This window comes from Pan paniscus, chromosome 6, assembly GCF_029289425.2.
Source record: "Pan paniscus chromosome 6, NHGRI_mPanPan1-v2.0_pri, whole genome shotgun sequence".
NCBI lineage: Eukaryota > Metazoa > Chordata > Mammalia > Primates > Hominidae > Pan > Pan paniscus.
The window spans coordinates 148572177-148586816 of NC_073255.2; the positions used below are offsets into that span (position 1 = coordinate 148572177).

Sequence of the window (14640 nt, forward strand, 5' to 3'; positions counted from 1 at the left end):
GGGAACTACAAATCTTTACACTGGGGTGTAAAACTTGCTGAGAATTACAAATGTGTTTAGATGCTGGATAACAGATGGAAGATGTAGTCACTGGACTATTTTAAAACTTGGTTTTTAGTAGACATTTCTGGACAAGTGACACCTAAAAATGGAGAAGGCAATGACATACTAATATTTTAACTATTTGGCAGAATTCTTGGGAAAGAACAGCCATGCCATATTATCTCATTGATAACTCTTTCTGAAATCAATGAATTACACTGAAATATGTCCTTAAAAAATGATTTGGAATATGGACAGTGTCATTCTTATTTTGTAATTTGTCTGCTCTGTGCTTCGATAAGATGCAGGAATATGGGGCAATCCTGGCAGGAATAAGGGCAGGACACGCTGGCTGTAAATAGCCACTATGCAATGAGGTTTACAACAGCAAATCTGAGTTCCAGTGACTCACTCCCTGTATAGACACTGCCATCTGGTGGGCATGTTGAGAATTTCAACATTTTACCACTCGACCATTTTCATTTAATGGGATGGAGTTATCACTCTTAAAATTCTTTTTCTCTATTCTTTTAAATTTGCATTGTGGTTTTCTTTAGTAGAAGGGGTGAGAAAAATACCACATTCCTTAGTTCTACTGACAAAGATGAACATGTGACTTGTAACATTAAAGCTAAATTTGTGTTTTAAAATAATTTTGCCTAAGACTTCACTAATTTCCATCTCCCAAGGAAAGTTCTAATGTAGCAGTGTACCCAAATGACAATAGTTTACTTCTTAATGAGGGCAATTCAAAGGCACTTTCCCAGACTATTTCATTAACGACTCGATTCATCGGCCTGGGGAACTGCTCTTATTTTTGAGGCTTGACCCTGAGAGAGGTGAATGGGTGACTTGCTGCAAGCCCCGACCCCGTAGCTGAGGAAATTGTGTTTAATCTGCTCTTCATCTTCTGCTGTGTTGCAGACTGATCCTAATTGGCTATTTACTGCTATCCATGTGTTTGGTTCTCATTTTGTGTGACCTTGAGGCAGGGCACACTCCATTATGCACTGGATTGCAATTCTTAAATGGTATTTAATTGTACAAGAGCCGTATCTGAGTCACAACAAACAACACATGAGTTGGCTGAATGAGCTTTGTAAGGGAGACGAAGGATGGGACCACCGAATCGATCTGGGTGAAGCTATTTTCATTGTGCTGAACAAGGAGCCTAATTGGCAACTTTGTTTCAGGAAGAGGAGGCATTGCCTGGGTGACTCACTGGATGATAACAAAAAGCCATTAAACATAGGCGTTCCTATCTTGCTCAGATTCTGCTGTTAAAATCTTATAGGAAAACAGCTTTTGAAGAATGATCATGAATAACTGTCTTTCATTAATCCCCTAAAGAGCATACTAGTCCTGATCATTAAAGAGCTAGAGCACTGCTTTCCACACAGACACACAGAAGACTGGAGAACATGAGGATAAAACAAGCCCTTACACATTCCAGGACTGACCATGGGGCTGGCCTTACCTTTTTCAGGTGCAGAGAGATTTGGGTCACTGCGTGGCAAGGCCCCATCTCCAATATGATTAAACAGCATCCTCTGCAAAGTTACAAGGGTTGATTTTTATGATGTGATATACGGGCATGTGAAACCTTTCAGAAAATGAGATGATTATCATCTCCTCAGTAAAACTTTTTGTTCCAAATAATTTTTATGTGATATCATGAGCCTAGGAACAAATAATTTAATTATATTTAAGTAAAGGGGTGGGAAGAGCCTTAGGTTTTGAGAAAGAAAGAGTGTTTGAAAAGTTTGTATTACATTTTAAATATAAATGGTAAATGTTCATAATAAAATGTAAAAAATAAAATAAATAGTAAATAGCAGTTGTGCTATGAAGTTCTTTTTTTTCTTTTCTTTTTAGAGATGGAATCTCACTATATTGCCCAGGCTGGTCTTGAATGCCTGGGCTCAAGCAGTCCTTCCAACCTTGGCCTCCCAAAGTGCTGGGATTACAGGCATGAGCCACCACACCTGGCCTGTGTGGAGTTCTTTGTAAATACAAATGCTACAGTGGTGATATAAAACAGAAATAAGAATTAAAGGAGAAATATTAGTTCAAAAAATCACTAGTGAATGAAATTTAACCCCTGCATGTTAAAAATCATTTATTAGGTAAAAAATATATGAAATAATTGATAGTCTACAATTTTTAACTTATAAAAATGCCAGTTTTACATGGTTTTACCTAATATATTAAATAGAAAGTACCAAGTCCTTATAAGTAGATGTACTACAGCAATGCACACTATTGAAATTTTGGCAACATATATACTGCTTCCAATTTTACTAAAACCAGAAAACCTGGGAGGCTAATCAGAGAAGGCTTTCAGAGTTGCCCATGCTGACAACAAGTTCTCCTGGAGCAGAACAAACTGAGAAATTCCCTTGCAGCTTCATCAAGTGACAAAGGGAAATAGCTAGTCCAGCCAAATGCACTCAGATATAATTTCTACAAGACATCAGCGTTGTGCAGAGGCGGTACCCTGGGACTTTCAGGAGGATCACACAATCAGCAAAGACAAACCAATGAAGCCAAATCCCACTCTCTCTCATCCACTTCCGGATGTGGCTACAGACTTCTGCCAGGATGGTGTAGAAAAACAGAAATTAGCTGGAGTAGAAATAACTATTTTTCTCTGCTCCTAAACTATTCCCAAATCTTTAAAACTCAGGGCTACCCATGAATCTTCAACTTTGAAACCACCCTTCCCTTCAAGGCTCTTGAAGTGCCCAAGGGCTGAGCCCAAGCCTCTGCTCTCAGAAAAACAGGGATCACTTCAAAACCAAGTTCAGGCAGGGGGTGAGGGCCAAGCTCCCTTACTTGCATGAGCAGTTGACAGGGAAAGGCTGAGGACTGAACCGCTCTTTTCTCATGCATTCAAGAATGGCAAAGGCAAACAAATTGCTCCTATACTCATGGGTACCCAGATAGGAATTGATTGCAGCTCTTTTAAATAGGTCTAGGCAAAGGCAAAGACTGCTGGGCAGGAGAATGCTTCTCTTCAAGGGTATTTTCCTAGTTTAAGAGGTTCCCCCAGACTTCTGTTACATACACAGGGCATGCAAACACAGGTACTTTATTCACCCAACTACTTTGCATAATGTTTAAGAAGCAGCAATGAAATAGATCAAGGAGGGTAAATTTCCCATTTCCCTTTTAGCATCACTGCCAAGCAACTACCATGTGTCCCTATCAGAAATATGGCTCAGGGCCGGGAGTGGTGGCTTATGCCTGTAATCCCAGCACTTTGGGAGGCGAAGGCAGGTGGATCACCTGAGGTCAGGAGTTCGAGACCAGCCTGGCCAACATGGCAAAACCCCATTTCTATTATAAATACAAAAATTAGCCATGTGTGGTGGTGGGCACCTATAATCCCAACTACTCGGGAGGCTGAGACAGGAGAATTGCTTGAACCCAGGAGGTGGAGGTTGCAGTGAGCCAGGATTGTGCCACTGCACTCTAGCCTGGGTGACAGCGAGATCCTGTCTCAAAAAAAAAAAAAAAAGATGGCTCAGGCAGAAATTTCTAACCATGGGCAGAAAACAGAGGTGCAATCTTCACCAGCTGGATTGGTCTGACACTGCCCAGCTGCTTGCTTTTGGCAGCTACCATGTGTTTCTGCAGAGATAGGTAAGCAATTCCAGAATCGTCCTTGTTTTCTAGTTTCTCTACCCTACAAGGAGTACCTGCGAAGGCTCCACAGGTGTTGGATAGATGGCACTGCATGGTCTCTCTCTTGGGGACAGGCAAGAGTTTTCTCGGGAATGTTTGTGTTTGTCAGACAACAAAGGAGAAGCTGGGAAGAGAAGAAGAGAGAGGATCATCAGCATGGTAGTGGTGCTGCACCTGTTTGGAGGTGAGAGCCTGAACGTGTGGCAGCTGGCCACAGTTCCCAGGACTAGAAGGTTCTCTGGGCACCCTCAGTCTTCCCCACACTCTGGCACTGACCTCTGGCACTTGATGGAGCAGAACTTGTCACATTAGGTGAAGCCGAGTGAGTAGAACTCAAGCTTGAGGTAGATGGACTTGGCTGGAAACACACAGGGAGCTATTATCACACCCTGATTAAAGGTTTCCCACGACACTGACGTATTTGAAACAAAATCATCAACTTTTTTTCAAATTAGCAAAAAAAAGTCCATTTAACAATATAGAAAATCTTAATAACTTAGATTGACAAAGAAGTCTGCATGAATTAATAAAAAGTCTGAGATTTTGACTCCTGCCAAAGGAATGCCTTCGTGTTAGATTCAGCTATACACTGTGACTTCGTACCAGTTAGCAGTGCATTCCTTCATTGAGGTATAAGTAGAATGACTTCCAGCCTAGGGCCCAAAAATAGGTGAGTGCATCTAAAAGGCATAAAATATGTCGTCTTGTTATCTGTACAAGTATGTTCAAAGCATGAATTTGGAAATAAGTGTTATGTCTCCTTTCCAAAGATAGTGGTGAGGAAAATTTCAGCTTAGTCTTACTGAACTATCATAAATGCCATATTAGTAGTGTTTAAATAAAATGTTTGCTTGCAGGCGTTATACTGGCTCTAAAATCCCTAAAAACTACTTTTTTCTTGTATAAAAAAAATACCTTTGGAAACTTTCTGATATGTACATAAGTAAAGAGAATTTTAAAACAGACCCTCAAATCATGTCTTTTTTTCTTTTTTCTTTGAGACACAGTCTCGCTTTGTTGCCCAGGCTGGAGTGCAGTGACATGCTCTCGGCTCACTGCAACCTCCTCCTCCCAGGTTCAAGCGATTCTCCTGCCTCCGCCTCCCGAGTAGCTGGGATTACAGGCATGCGCCATCATGCCCCGCTAACTTTTGTATTTTTGGTAGAGACGGGGTTTCACCATGTTGGTCAGGATGGTCTCGAACTCCAGATCTCAAGGTGATTCGCTCACCTCGGCCTCCCAAAGTGTTGGGATTACAGGCATGAGCCACTGCACCTAGCCAAATCATGTCTTCTTAAAGAAAAAAAAGCCATTTTGGAATGCTAAGAGGGGCCGGGCGCAGTAGCTCATGCCTGTAATCCCAGCACTTTGGGAGGCCAAGTTGGGCAGATCACTTGAGGTCAGGAGTTCGAGACCAACCTGGCCAACACAGTGAAACCCCGTCTCTACTAAAAATACAAAAATTAGTCGGGCGTGGTGGTACATGCCTGTAATCCCAGCTACTCACGAGGCTGAGGCACGAAAACTGTCTGAGCCCAGGAGGCGGAGGTTGCAGTGAGCCAAGATCGCACCACTGCACTCCAGACTGGGAGACAGAGTGAGACTCGTTAAAAAAAAAAAAAAGCAAGCTAAGAGGCAGCTAGTGAGTGGCAACACACTCTGAGAGTCCTGGACTGCAGAAGGAACTTGGGGCAGGTCTCAGAGCTGAACCTTGTGCAGCGTGCCTAGGCTTTTCCATCGCTTGCTGATGTTGTCTTAAAGCGATGGGGCAGTTTTAAGAGAAACGTCTTTGTAGACTCTAGAGACCCATAAAGCAAGAAGAGTGTTTAAAGGTTTGTCCTTAAGCCAAGTTCTTGCTTGTTGGTCTGTTCATCAGCACAGCAGAATGAACAGAAACACTCATGATTGAGACAGAAAAGGAGTAAACACAACCAGACAAAAAGCTAATTAAGTACCTGCATGTTAAAGACTTCATCAGAGCTTTCTGATTGCCCTGTAATATTGCTTACTTCAGCAGAAGCTTGTGAGGACAGTGAGGAGGAAGAATATCGGTTGACAGCTGGGTAACTTAACGGGCTGTTTCAGGGGGAAAAAAAAGGTCATTAACTCAGTCTCCAAACTGTACTTTATCATGTGCTAGAATGCTATGAAACCAAAGGGGGGAAAATACATTCCATTTTGTTTTCTCCTGTTTGCCTCAATATAATCAAATGTTTGAGTTTATTTATTTCTCATGCTGTTGCTGTTTTACTGGTGGCAGAGGTCTGCAGCTGCCTTGCGGGTTAGTTATTTCATTAAGAAATAGCGTATTTGACAAATTGTGCCATAAAGAATGAGAGAACCATTCCAGATCATCTTGCGGGTGAGGCCAAATTGTAAGATAATTTGGAATATGACTTACCTGCGTCTAGGAATTACCCTGGTACCATCTGGGCTCACAGAAGCAGGTGCTGAGTTTCTACACACACGAGGGCTTCCGTTAGGAAAATGGACAGGACTGGCTTGCATACAAGCAGAGAACTCCTAAAGATGTAGTAAAGGAAATATCTCATTACAGTAATGATTTGGGCAAAATAACTTATGAGACAGGTTAGCATACTAGGCACACATCCTAATTGCCATCAAGTCTTCACATAGGGAGCTATTAAAGCAAGTTCCAGTATTATTTGGCTTTCCCTCACTTACATTTGTGTTTTCCCAAAAGGAAAGCCTCGCAAATAGCAGACAAGGCAATTGTATTTGAGGGCTCCCTGGTAAAACAGTGCAGTTTGGTAGAAAAACCACAAGATGTCACTATTGGATACATCATCATCCCTTTAACAAGCAAACGGCAGTGATCAGGCTGCCCCGCCATGGACACCTAAGTATACATACCTGTATCCCTAAGCTCGACTTCATCACAAAGAATTGGTCAACCAGCTTTTTGTGAAGGGGTCTCATATCTTGAGGTACAAACTTCTCATGCACGGCCAAACCAAATTCCAGAATCTGTGCCTTAATTCACAACATAAGGAAAAAACCTCACATCAATGACTACCTCTCACTAAGTGCCTGCTATGGGCCGAGCACTTTACTACGCATTTCGCTTGCATTATTGCTAATCCTCTGCCTCTGACAAGGTAGGAACAGTTGTCACTTTACAGGTGAAGAAAAACTGAGGATCTGAAAAATCCTGCATGGATAAAAGACAAATGGGGATTAGAACTTGGTTCTGATTTCAGACTTAATTTTCCTACTCCCCCAGGCTTCTTTCCCATGTATTTTAGATCTATAATTATAATGCCTCGTAACAGTTATGTGTCCCTTTGGCCCCTTCCTTCTCTCCCCAGGGTGGAGAAGGAATAGGGGCATGTGCTGCTCACTGTTAAGAGGGCCGGCAATTCTCCCTTAAAGATCTCTTCTTTGCATGGCACCCTCTCCCCTACATTTCCCTCTCTCTCCCACTAGGTTCCTCTGTGCTCATCCATCCCTCCCACAGACTTTCAGAATCTGCCAGGGAGGATGGAAAAAACAAAACAAAAAGGAATTCTATGACAGTTTCCATGCTTCTTGTTTTTGTTTAAAAAGATTATTCCTGGCCAGGCGCGGTGGCTCACGCCTGTAATCCCAGCACTTTGGGAGGCCAAGGTAGGTTGATCACAAGGTCAGGAGTTCAAGACCAGCCTGGACAACACAGTGAAACGCTGTCTCTACTAAAAATACAAAAATTAGCCAGGTGTGGTGGCATGTGCCTGTAGTTCCAACTACTCGAGTGGCTGAGGCAGGAGGATTGCTTGAATCCGGGAGGTGGAGGTTGTAGTGAGCCAAGATCACGCCACTGCATTCCAGCCTAGGTGACAGAGCTAGACTCTGTCTCCAAAAAAAAAAAAAAGAAAAAAGAAAAAAACCCCCAAAAACATTATTCATATTCACTTATAATTCAACAAGAAAGCAGGTCCTACTTAAAAAACTTTCCTGCAGTGAGGATCCGAAGAGATGAAGGTAAACATTCAACCTTCCTTTGTTCAACCATCAACAGTGTGTGATTCCTTTGATTCGAGCAGCAGCTGTCTTTTGTATTTTAAAAATGCCCCCCATGCTAACATGGTCAAAAGGACAAATTCCATAGACTGGGAGGAAAACGAATCCTATATCACCACAAGGTTTTGTTGTTATTGTTGCTGTTTTTAATCTTTGCAGCTCGTGAAGATTTTAGGTTGAAAGCTCAGGTCAAACAGGACTGACCCTGGCGGGTTGGGGCATCCAGCACCTTCCCTAAGGGACGGGGCTCTGGATGCTGCCCACTGCCAGCATATTTGCATAACAAATATCAAGGATGACCTTTGAAAGGCACACTTGGAGTGCAGTGTGTATGAGGCATAAAGGGAGAGGCTACATCTGTGATGAGGACATGGAAGGGATGTAGGAGGTGGATCTAAACGCAGAGGCCCCCAGTCTTCTCCATTTTAAACACTAGCATTGTGTGACTTCCCTTTTGTTCACAGAATGTTGCAAGTTGGGTTATCTGGGAAGTAGACTCCAGCATGGATTTCATAATGTTTATCAGGGTGTACCTTGGGATTGATGCCTGTCAGAGGGAGGGACAGAAGCCGGACTTGACAAGAAAAGAAGTTGAGCTGCACAGCAGTCCTGTCAGCTACTGCCAAACCCAAGGGACCTCTGGAATGTTCTTAAAAATTTATCTGTATTTTAATCTTTTTAGAGACAGAGTCTCACTCTGCTGCCCAGGAAGGAATGCAGTGGTGTGATCATAGCTCACTGCAACCTCGAACTCCTGGGCTAAGGTGATCCTCCCACCTCAGCCTCCCAAGTAGCTGGGCCTACAGCCATGCACCACCACACCCAGCTAGTTTTTAGGTTTTTGTAGAGATGGGGTCTTGCTATGTTGCCCAGGCTAGTCTTGAACTCCTGGTGTCAGATGATCCTCCTACCTCAACCTCTGGACCTTTAATGGTCTGTCAGAGTTGTCCTGTGTTGGTCCCAAATGGCCAGGCTTTCTATTGCTTCCTCAGTATGGGATGTGCACCACTGAGAAGGTAGCAACCTTGGGCCAAGTGGCTCTCTGCAGTGGAGGCAATCCCTGAAGGGCCTGACAGCTGGAGATGTCTGTTGAGAGCCACATTTCCTGCAGCTGAGGCAGAGTAAGTCTGTCCTGCAAGGAGCACTGGGGTGGTGCATGTCTCTGTCCTCTAGAGAGTTTATCTGAACTACTTTGCAGAGGTCCAGAGAAGGATGGTGCCCTCTCCAGTCCACCTCCCCACAGAGATGATGAGACTTGGCCAAGGGCACATTGACAGTCATGTGCACTGCTTGTCTTATAACAGAGATCTCACATTTTCTAGGCCATGGCTCTTTCCACAAGGTTTCAGGAACATAAGCAGGACATAGAAGAAATAAAGGTTCCCTGGTTTTATTTTTCTTGGCAGTCTTCTTGACCCTGAGCTACCATTTAATTCTGGGGAAATAATTCAGTCAGGCTGAATCCAGCAGATACAGTCCTGGGGTGAAGTGAACCATTCATAAGAGGTAAAACACAGATCTTTAAAAATCAACGAAGGTTAAAGTCATTGCATAATCCTAAGTAATGGATGACCTCAACTGCTCACTTCTATTATCTACAAACACCCAGAGTCACATTGAGAACTTGACTTATTCTTTATTTCCTTACAGATGAGCTTCAAGTAATTCTTCTCTCTCTTCTGTGGCCACCTCTCTCCCTGTAGTATTAGGTTTTGTGGACTAAGCCTAAGAGCATAAAAGATGGATGAAAACCAGACACGACCTCATTTTCTAATCCAAAGAGCATGCTTTACTTATTAATTTGGCATTATCGAGTAGAAAGAAATGCCTTTGTCACGTTTCATCACACATATTCCACTTTTCACAGGAATCAAATGTCTTTATTTCCTGTTTAACACAGGCTTCCAACCATGTCTCCTACCTCAGAGGTTTTCAAACCATTTCAGGCTATCAATAGGGACACAGTAGGCAACAGATTACTCATTCCAGTTCTTTGTACTTGATGGTTCCAAATAAATAAAATAAACCACGCTTCTCTGGGGGTAGAAAATGATGAGTTGTATGTAGTTTTGTCCATATCATGTAACCTATAGGTTTACTTTGCAAAATATGACACTGCTTTAAAGCAAGATCTACTGATTGCCCACTTCCTTATTACAATGCTTAAGTAAAAATTTCATTCATGCACTCATATTTGGAGTTGGCCTGAACTTTTCTGAGCACAGAATTTTGAGTGAAAAGTTGGCATCGGCCAGGCGCGGTGGCTCACACCTGTAATCCCAGCACTTTGGGAGGCTGAGGCGGGTGGATCACGAGGTCAGGAGATCGAGACCATCCTGGCTAACAGAGTGAAACCCCGTCTCTACTAAAAATGCAAAAAAATTAGCCAGGTGTGGTGGCGGGCACTTGTGGTCCCAGCTACTTGGGAGGCTGAGGCAGGAGAATGGCGTGAACCCAGGAGGCGGAGCTTGCAGTGAGCAGAGATCATGCCACTGCACTCCAGCCTGGGTGACAGAGGGAGACTCCGTCTTAAAAAAAAAAAAAAAAAAAAAAGTTGGCATCAAGCCTACAGCAAGTCTCTAGGAAGAGAACATTCAAAGAATGTTTTAAGAGACCACATGAAGTTGTTTGTTTCACAGGTTGAACATCCCTAATACAAAAACTGAAAATCAGAAATCCTCCAAAATTTGAAGCCTTTTGAATGCCAACATCCCACAAGTGGAAAATTCCACACCCAACCTCACGTGATGGGTTGCAGTCGAAACTTCATGCACAAAATTATTAAAATATTATATAAAATGACCTTCAGGCTATGTGTATAAGATATATATGAAATAATAAATTTTGTTATTTGACTTGGGTCCCTCCCCCAAGATATCTCTTATGTATATGCAAATATTTCAAAATCTGAAACACTTATGGTCCCAAGTATTTTGGATAAAGGATACTCAACCTGTAACTGGCTGCCATAGTCTACTCATTGTTAAATTAATTTTTGCATCCGAGTGGGAAGAAGAAGTAGAAATTAGCAAGCTGGGATATATTACAGGAATCTGTCACCCTTGCTTGCCAGCTTCTGTTAGACCACTGATGCAGGAAACCATGCAGAGGGGGCTCTAGGTAAGCAAGCACATATCCAGGCAAAATAGAAGGGGTTGGCTTCTGCTTCCCTTACCTGCTCAAGCATCAGCTCTCTTAATCGTGCAATTTTCTCCCCATCTTCAGGGTGACTTAAGATATATTCTTTGACAAAGAATGCCTAGTAAGGGAAAGGAGAATCAGTCTACTTTAGTGGAGTTACAAGGCAAGTCAAAGACAAGTTGTTTTTAAAGACCTGGCATCTTTATGGAAATGACACCATTACAAACCACATTTTGGGACAGATGGGCTGATTACTAGTGTAGGTGGTTGATCAGAATGGGAACATAAGGAAAGCATTGTTAAAGGAAGATCAGTGATTGTACAATAAGTACCCTTGCTAAAATAAAGAACAAGCCCAAATCAGTAAGCTATATGGCTTGTATCCTAAAACAAACTGCCTTAAGATTCAGTGTGACCTAGATGGTGGCCTTACCTTCCAGGGTATTATATCTTTCTGTTTAAGAGAGCAGATGAAAGGTCCACTTAAAGTATCATCTAAGCAAGATCGGTCTTATCTTTTTTTTTTTTTTTTTTTTTAAATAAGAGATAGGATCTTCCTATGTTGCTCAAGCTGGTCTCAAACCAAAGTGCTGGGATTACAGGTGTGAGCCACTGAGCCCAGCCCAGATCAGACTTTTCTATGCCCATGAACTTCTTTGCTTAGAGAAATTATTTTAGACGGATATTTATTAAACAGTCCTAATGTCCTTTCTACTTTTATTCATGCAAGAATGAACACACACACACACACATTTTTATTATCCAAATATAACATGTTGGGAAAATGGAGTTACTGGGCAATTACAAATGACTGTATGTTTGCTCTATTTAACAAAGGACTCTGTGTCAATCGCAGCCCTATGTTTGCGTGCTGATATGGGTACATAGTCTGAAAAAAGATTCATGAAACCCTAAGAAGTCACAATTGAAAACTTTCTCTGAAACAACAATACCTAATCCTTACCTCTTGATACCTGGAAACGCCACCATTAACTGCAGCATCTATAACTCCATTCAGGCACATAGTCAGGGGATTAATATTCTGCATCTGTCTTGTCTGACACTGACTAATCAGAGTCTTCAGCTGCTGATTCTTATTTTCTAGCACTTCAATTGCATTTTCCAGAGGACTCATTTCTACCTGAGAAGCAAATGAACATAAATATATATTGAATTTGTGACATTCAAGAAGAAAGACAAAGTAGTTTATCCATGTTCTGAATTATCTGTGCTCCCCCTTGGCTTCCATCAATATCTCTACCAGGGGCCATTCCGTAGAATAGACAAGGATGTGGAAGTCAAGTGGGATGTTCATTAGCAAGGTTTGGAAAGGGCAGGTAATTATACTTATTCATTGAAATGTGGTTTGGATAATCATCAATTCTATATTAGCACTGCAACAACCAATTTAATCCTTAAAATAATATCCAAGCATCTCATGTCTTTTAAAACTAGTTTTTTTTTCTTTTGAAGGGTTAAATATTCAGAGACCCTGAATATTATCCCCTTTCTCATGCTTATTTGATACAAAGCACCATGGGAGATATAAAGATGCATTTATGGATCCTCTGATGTCAAGGAGCTTTCAGCCCAGTTGGGAAGATGGGACATATGCCACATGAACCTCATATGTATATATAACAGCACCATAAGGTGGCACAGGATGGCACACAGTTGGGAATTATAGAAAACAAGATAATATATACTGCAGGATCTATTTGTTGGAGAGCCAAATAGAATCATAATGACTTAAAAATTCCAGGCTGTATGGAGGACCTAATTGTGAAAATGATAAAAGTGCTCTTCAAATGTATGTCATTGGGACTGCTATTGCCTTGAAGAGAAGGTCTGCCAAGCTCTCAGCAATCAAGTAATTCAGGACTACAATTAGCATATTTAAATATTGGTTCATTCAGGCAAGGAAACAAATTACAGTTTTTAAAGGTCACTTGGATCATCTTAAACCAACACTGAAAAATCCTAGAATATGAAGACTGAACATTCATCAAAGACAAAGAGAAGGGAAGATAAGCAAGAATATAGAAGATTTTGTAACATGTGTAACCATCAAAAAGCACGTGTTCAGGGTATATAAGGATTCTTAAAAACCAGTAAGAAAAAGGCAAATGACCCAATAAAAAATGAGCAAATGAATTAAACAACCAGTTACAAAGGAATACATTCAAATGGCCAGTAAACAAATAATGAAAAGGTGTTGGGCCTCATTTGTGATCAAAGATGTGAAAAATACTACTACAATAACATACTACTAAACACCCACTGAAATGGTAAAAATGACAACAGCAGATGAGAGTGAGACTGTGAGCAACGGACTCTCAATTACTGCTACCGGAAGTTCAAGTTGGTTCATTCACTTTGGAAAAACAGTTGAAGATATATATACGTGTGTGTGTGTGTGTGTGTGTGTGTGTGTGTGTGTATCGATTCAGAAATTCTAGGCATATAAGGAAAAGTGGTGTAGGAGGTTTGTGCACATGTGTACCAGGAAACATGTACAAAAATGTTCATAATCTCCAAAATCCGTATGTCCATTGACAAGAGAATAAACATATTGTGATATGTTCATGGAATGGAATAGTATACAGCAATGAAACAAACTTCAATCACATGCAATAACATGGAAAAATATTACAAACAACACTGAGTCAAATATGTCTCAATAGAATACAAGTAGTATGTTATATAAAGTTCAAAACCAGGTAAAACCAAATCGACTTGTTTAGAGAGGCAAATAGGTGATACACTAAGCAAGGGAATGGATACCATAGAAGTCAGGATAGTGACTACTTTTATGGTGAAGATGGAGCTATAATTGAGAAGAGGTGCACAGGAGGCCTGCAGGATACTGCTGGCAATGTTCTGTTTCTTTACCTGAATGGTGGAAAACGGGTATTTACTTTCAGATTATTTGTAACACTAAACCTTTGTTTTATGTACACAAAACCTAAACCATAAAGGAAAAGTCTGAGAGCTCTGAGTAACTGAAAGTTAAAAAGTAAGCAAAACATCTTAGAACATAGAATGGTGGTTCCCAGGGTCTAGGGGAAAGGGGAGAGGAGAACTTCTGTTCAGTGAATATCGAGTTTGAGTTTTCCAAGATGAAAAACTTCTAGACATCTGTTGCACAACAATGTATATATAGTTAACACTACCATACTGCACACATAAAAATGGTTACAATAGTAGGTTTTATGTGCTTTTGGCTATAAGAAAAAAGCAATCTTCATCTTTATAAATTCAAATGCTATTAAAAATCAAATTTTCTAAAAGCAAATAAAACAAGACATAATAAACACAGGCAAAATACAAACGACTTGGAAAATATTTCCAACATGAAGGATAGATAAAATGTTAATATTTGCCAAATACTGAAGAAAAGGGACAAAGGATATGATTGGTATAGAGTTCATCAATATATGAAAACATATCTTCACTTAGCATTCAAAAAATGCTGAAACAAAACATCCAACCCCAGTATAATTTTGGTCTATTATTTGGAAAGATTAAAATATACAACACTTAGTGTTGGAGAAGATGCTGGGGAAATAAGTATTCCTAAGACTAGTTATCCCCTCTAGACAGGGTGTAAACGATATATCCCATTGCTGAGCCATGAATCAGTGGTTACAGTGGGGATACTTTTGATTAATTCACTTCTAGGGAAATATAAGGGGACGGTCAAAGAAGTGTGCAAAGATATGTGATAGAGTGTTCACCAAGAATTACTTT

General features: G+C 41.0%; 1 protein-coding gene across 7 annotated transcripts in view; it reads right to left on the reverse strand.

The window, feature by feature from the left end:
* DOCK4 (dedicator of cytokinesis 4) overlaps positions 1–14640 on the reverse strand; it is a 471214-nt gene that overhangs the window by 9280 nt on the left and 447294 nt on the right. For 6 of the 7 annotated variants that reach the window (XM_003811224.6, XM_008963612.4, XM_034964844.2 and 3 more), the window contains 8 exons: positions 11855–12031; positions 10925–11008; positions 6604–6723; positions 6131–6252; positions 5685–5805; positions 4006–4087; positions 3744–3853; positions 1520–1592 (listed from right to left, as the gene is read on the reverse strand). In XM_003811224.6, coding sequence (XP_003811272.2) covers positions 1520–1592; positions 3744–3853; positions 4006–4087; positions 5685–5805; positions 6131–6252; positions 6604–6723; positions 10925–11008; positions 11855–12031 — 889 coding nt within the window. The remainder of the gene's footprint in view (positions 1–1519; positions 1593–3743; positions 3854–4005; positions 4088–5684; positions 5806–6130; positions 6253–6603; positions 6724–10924; positions 11009–11854; positions 12032–14640) is intronic. The other variant, XM_034964845.2, reaches the window with a different exon arrangement.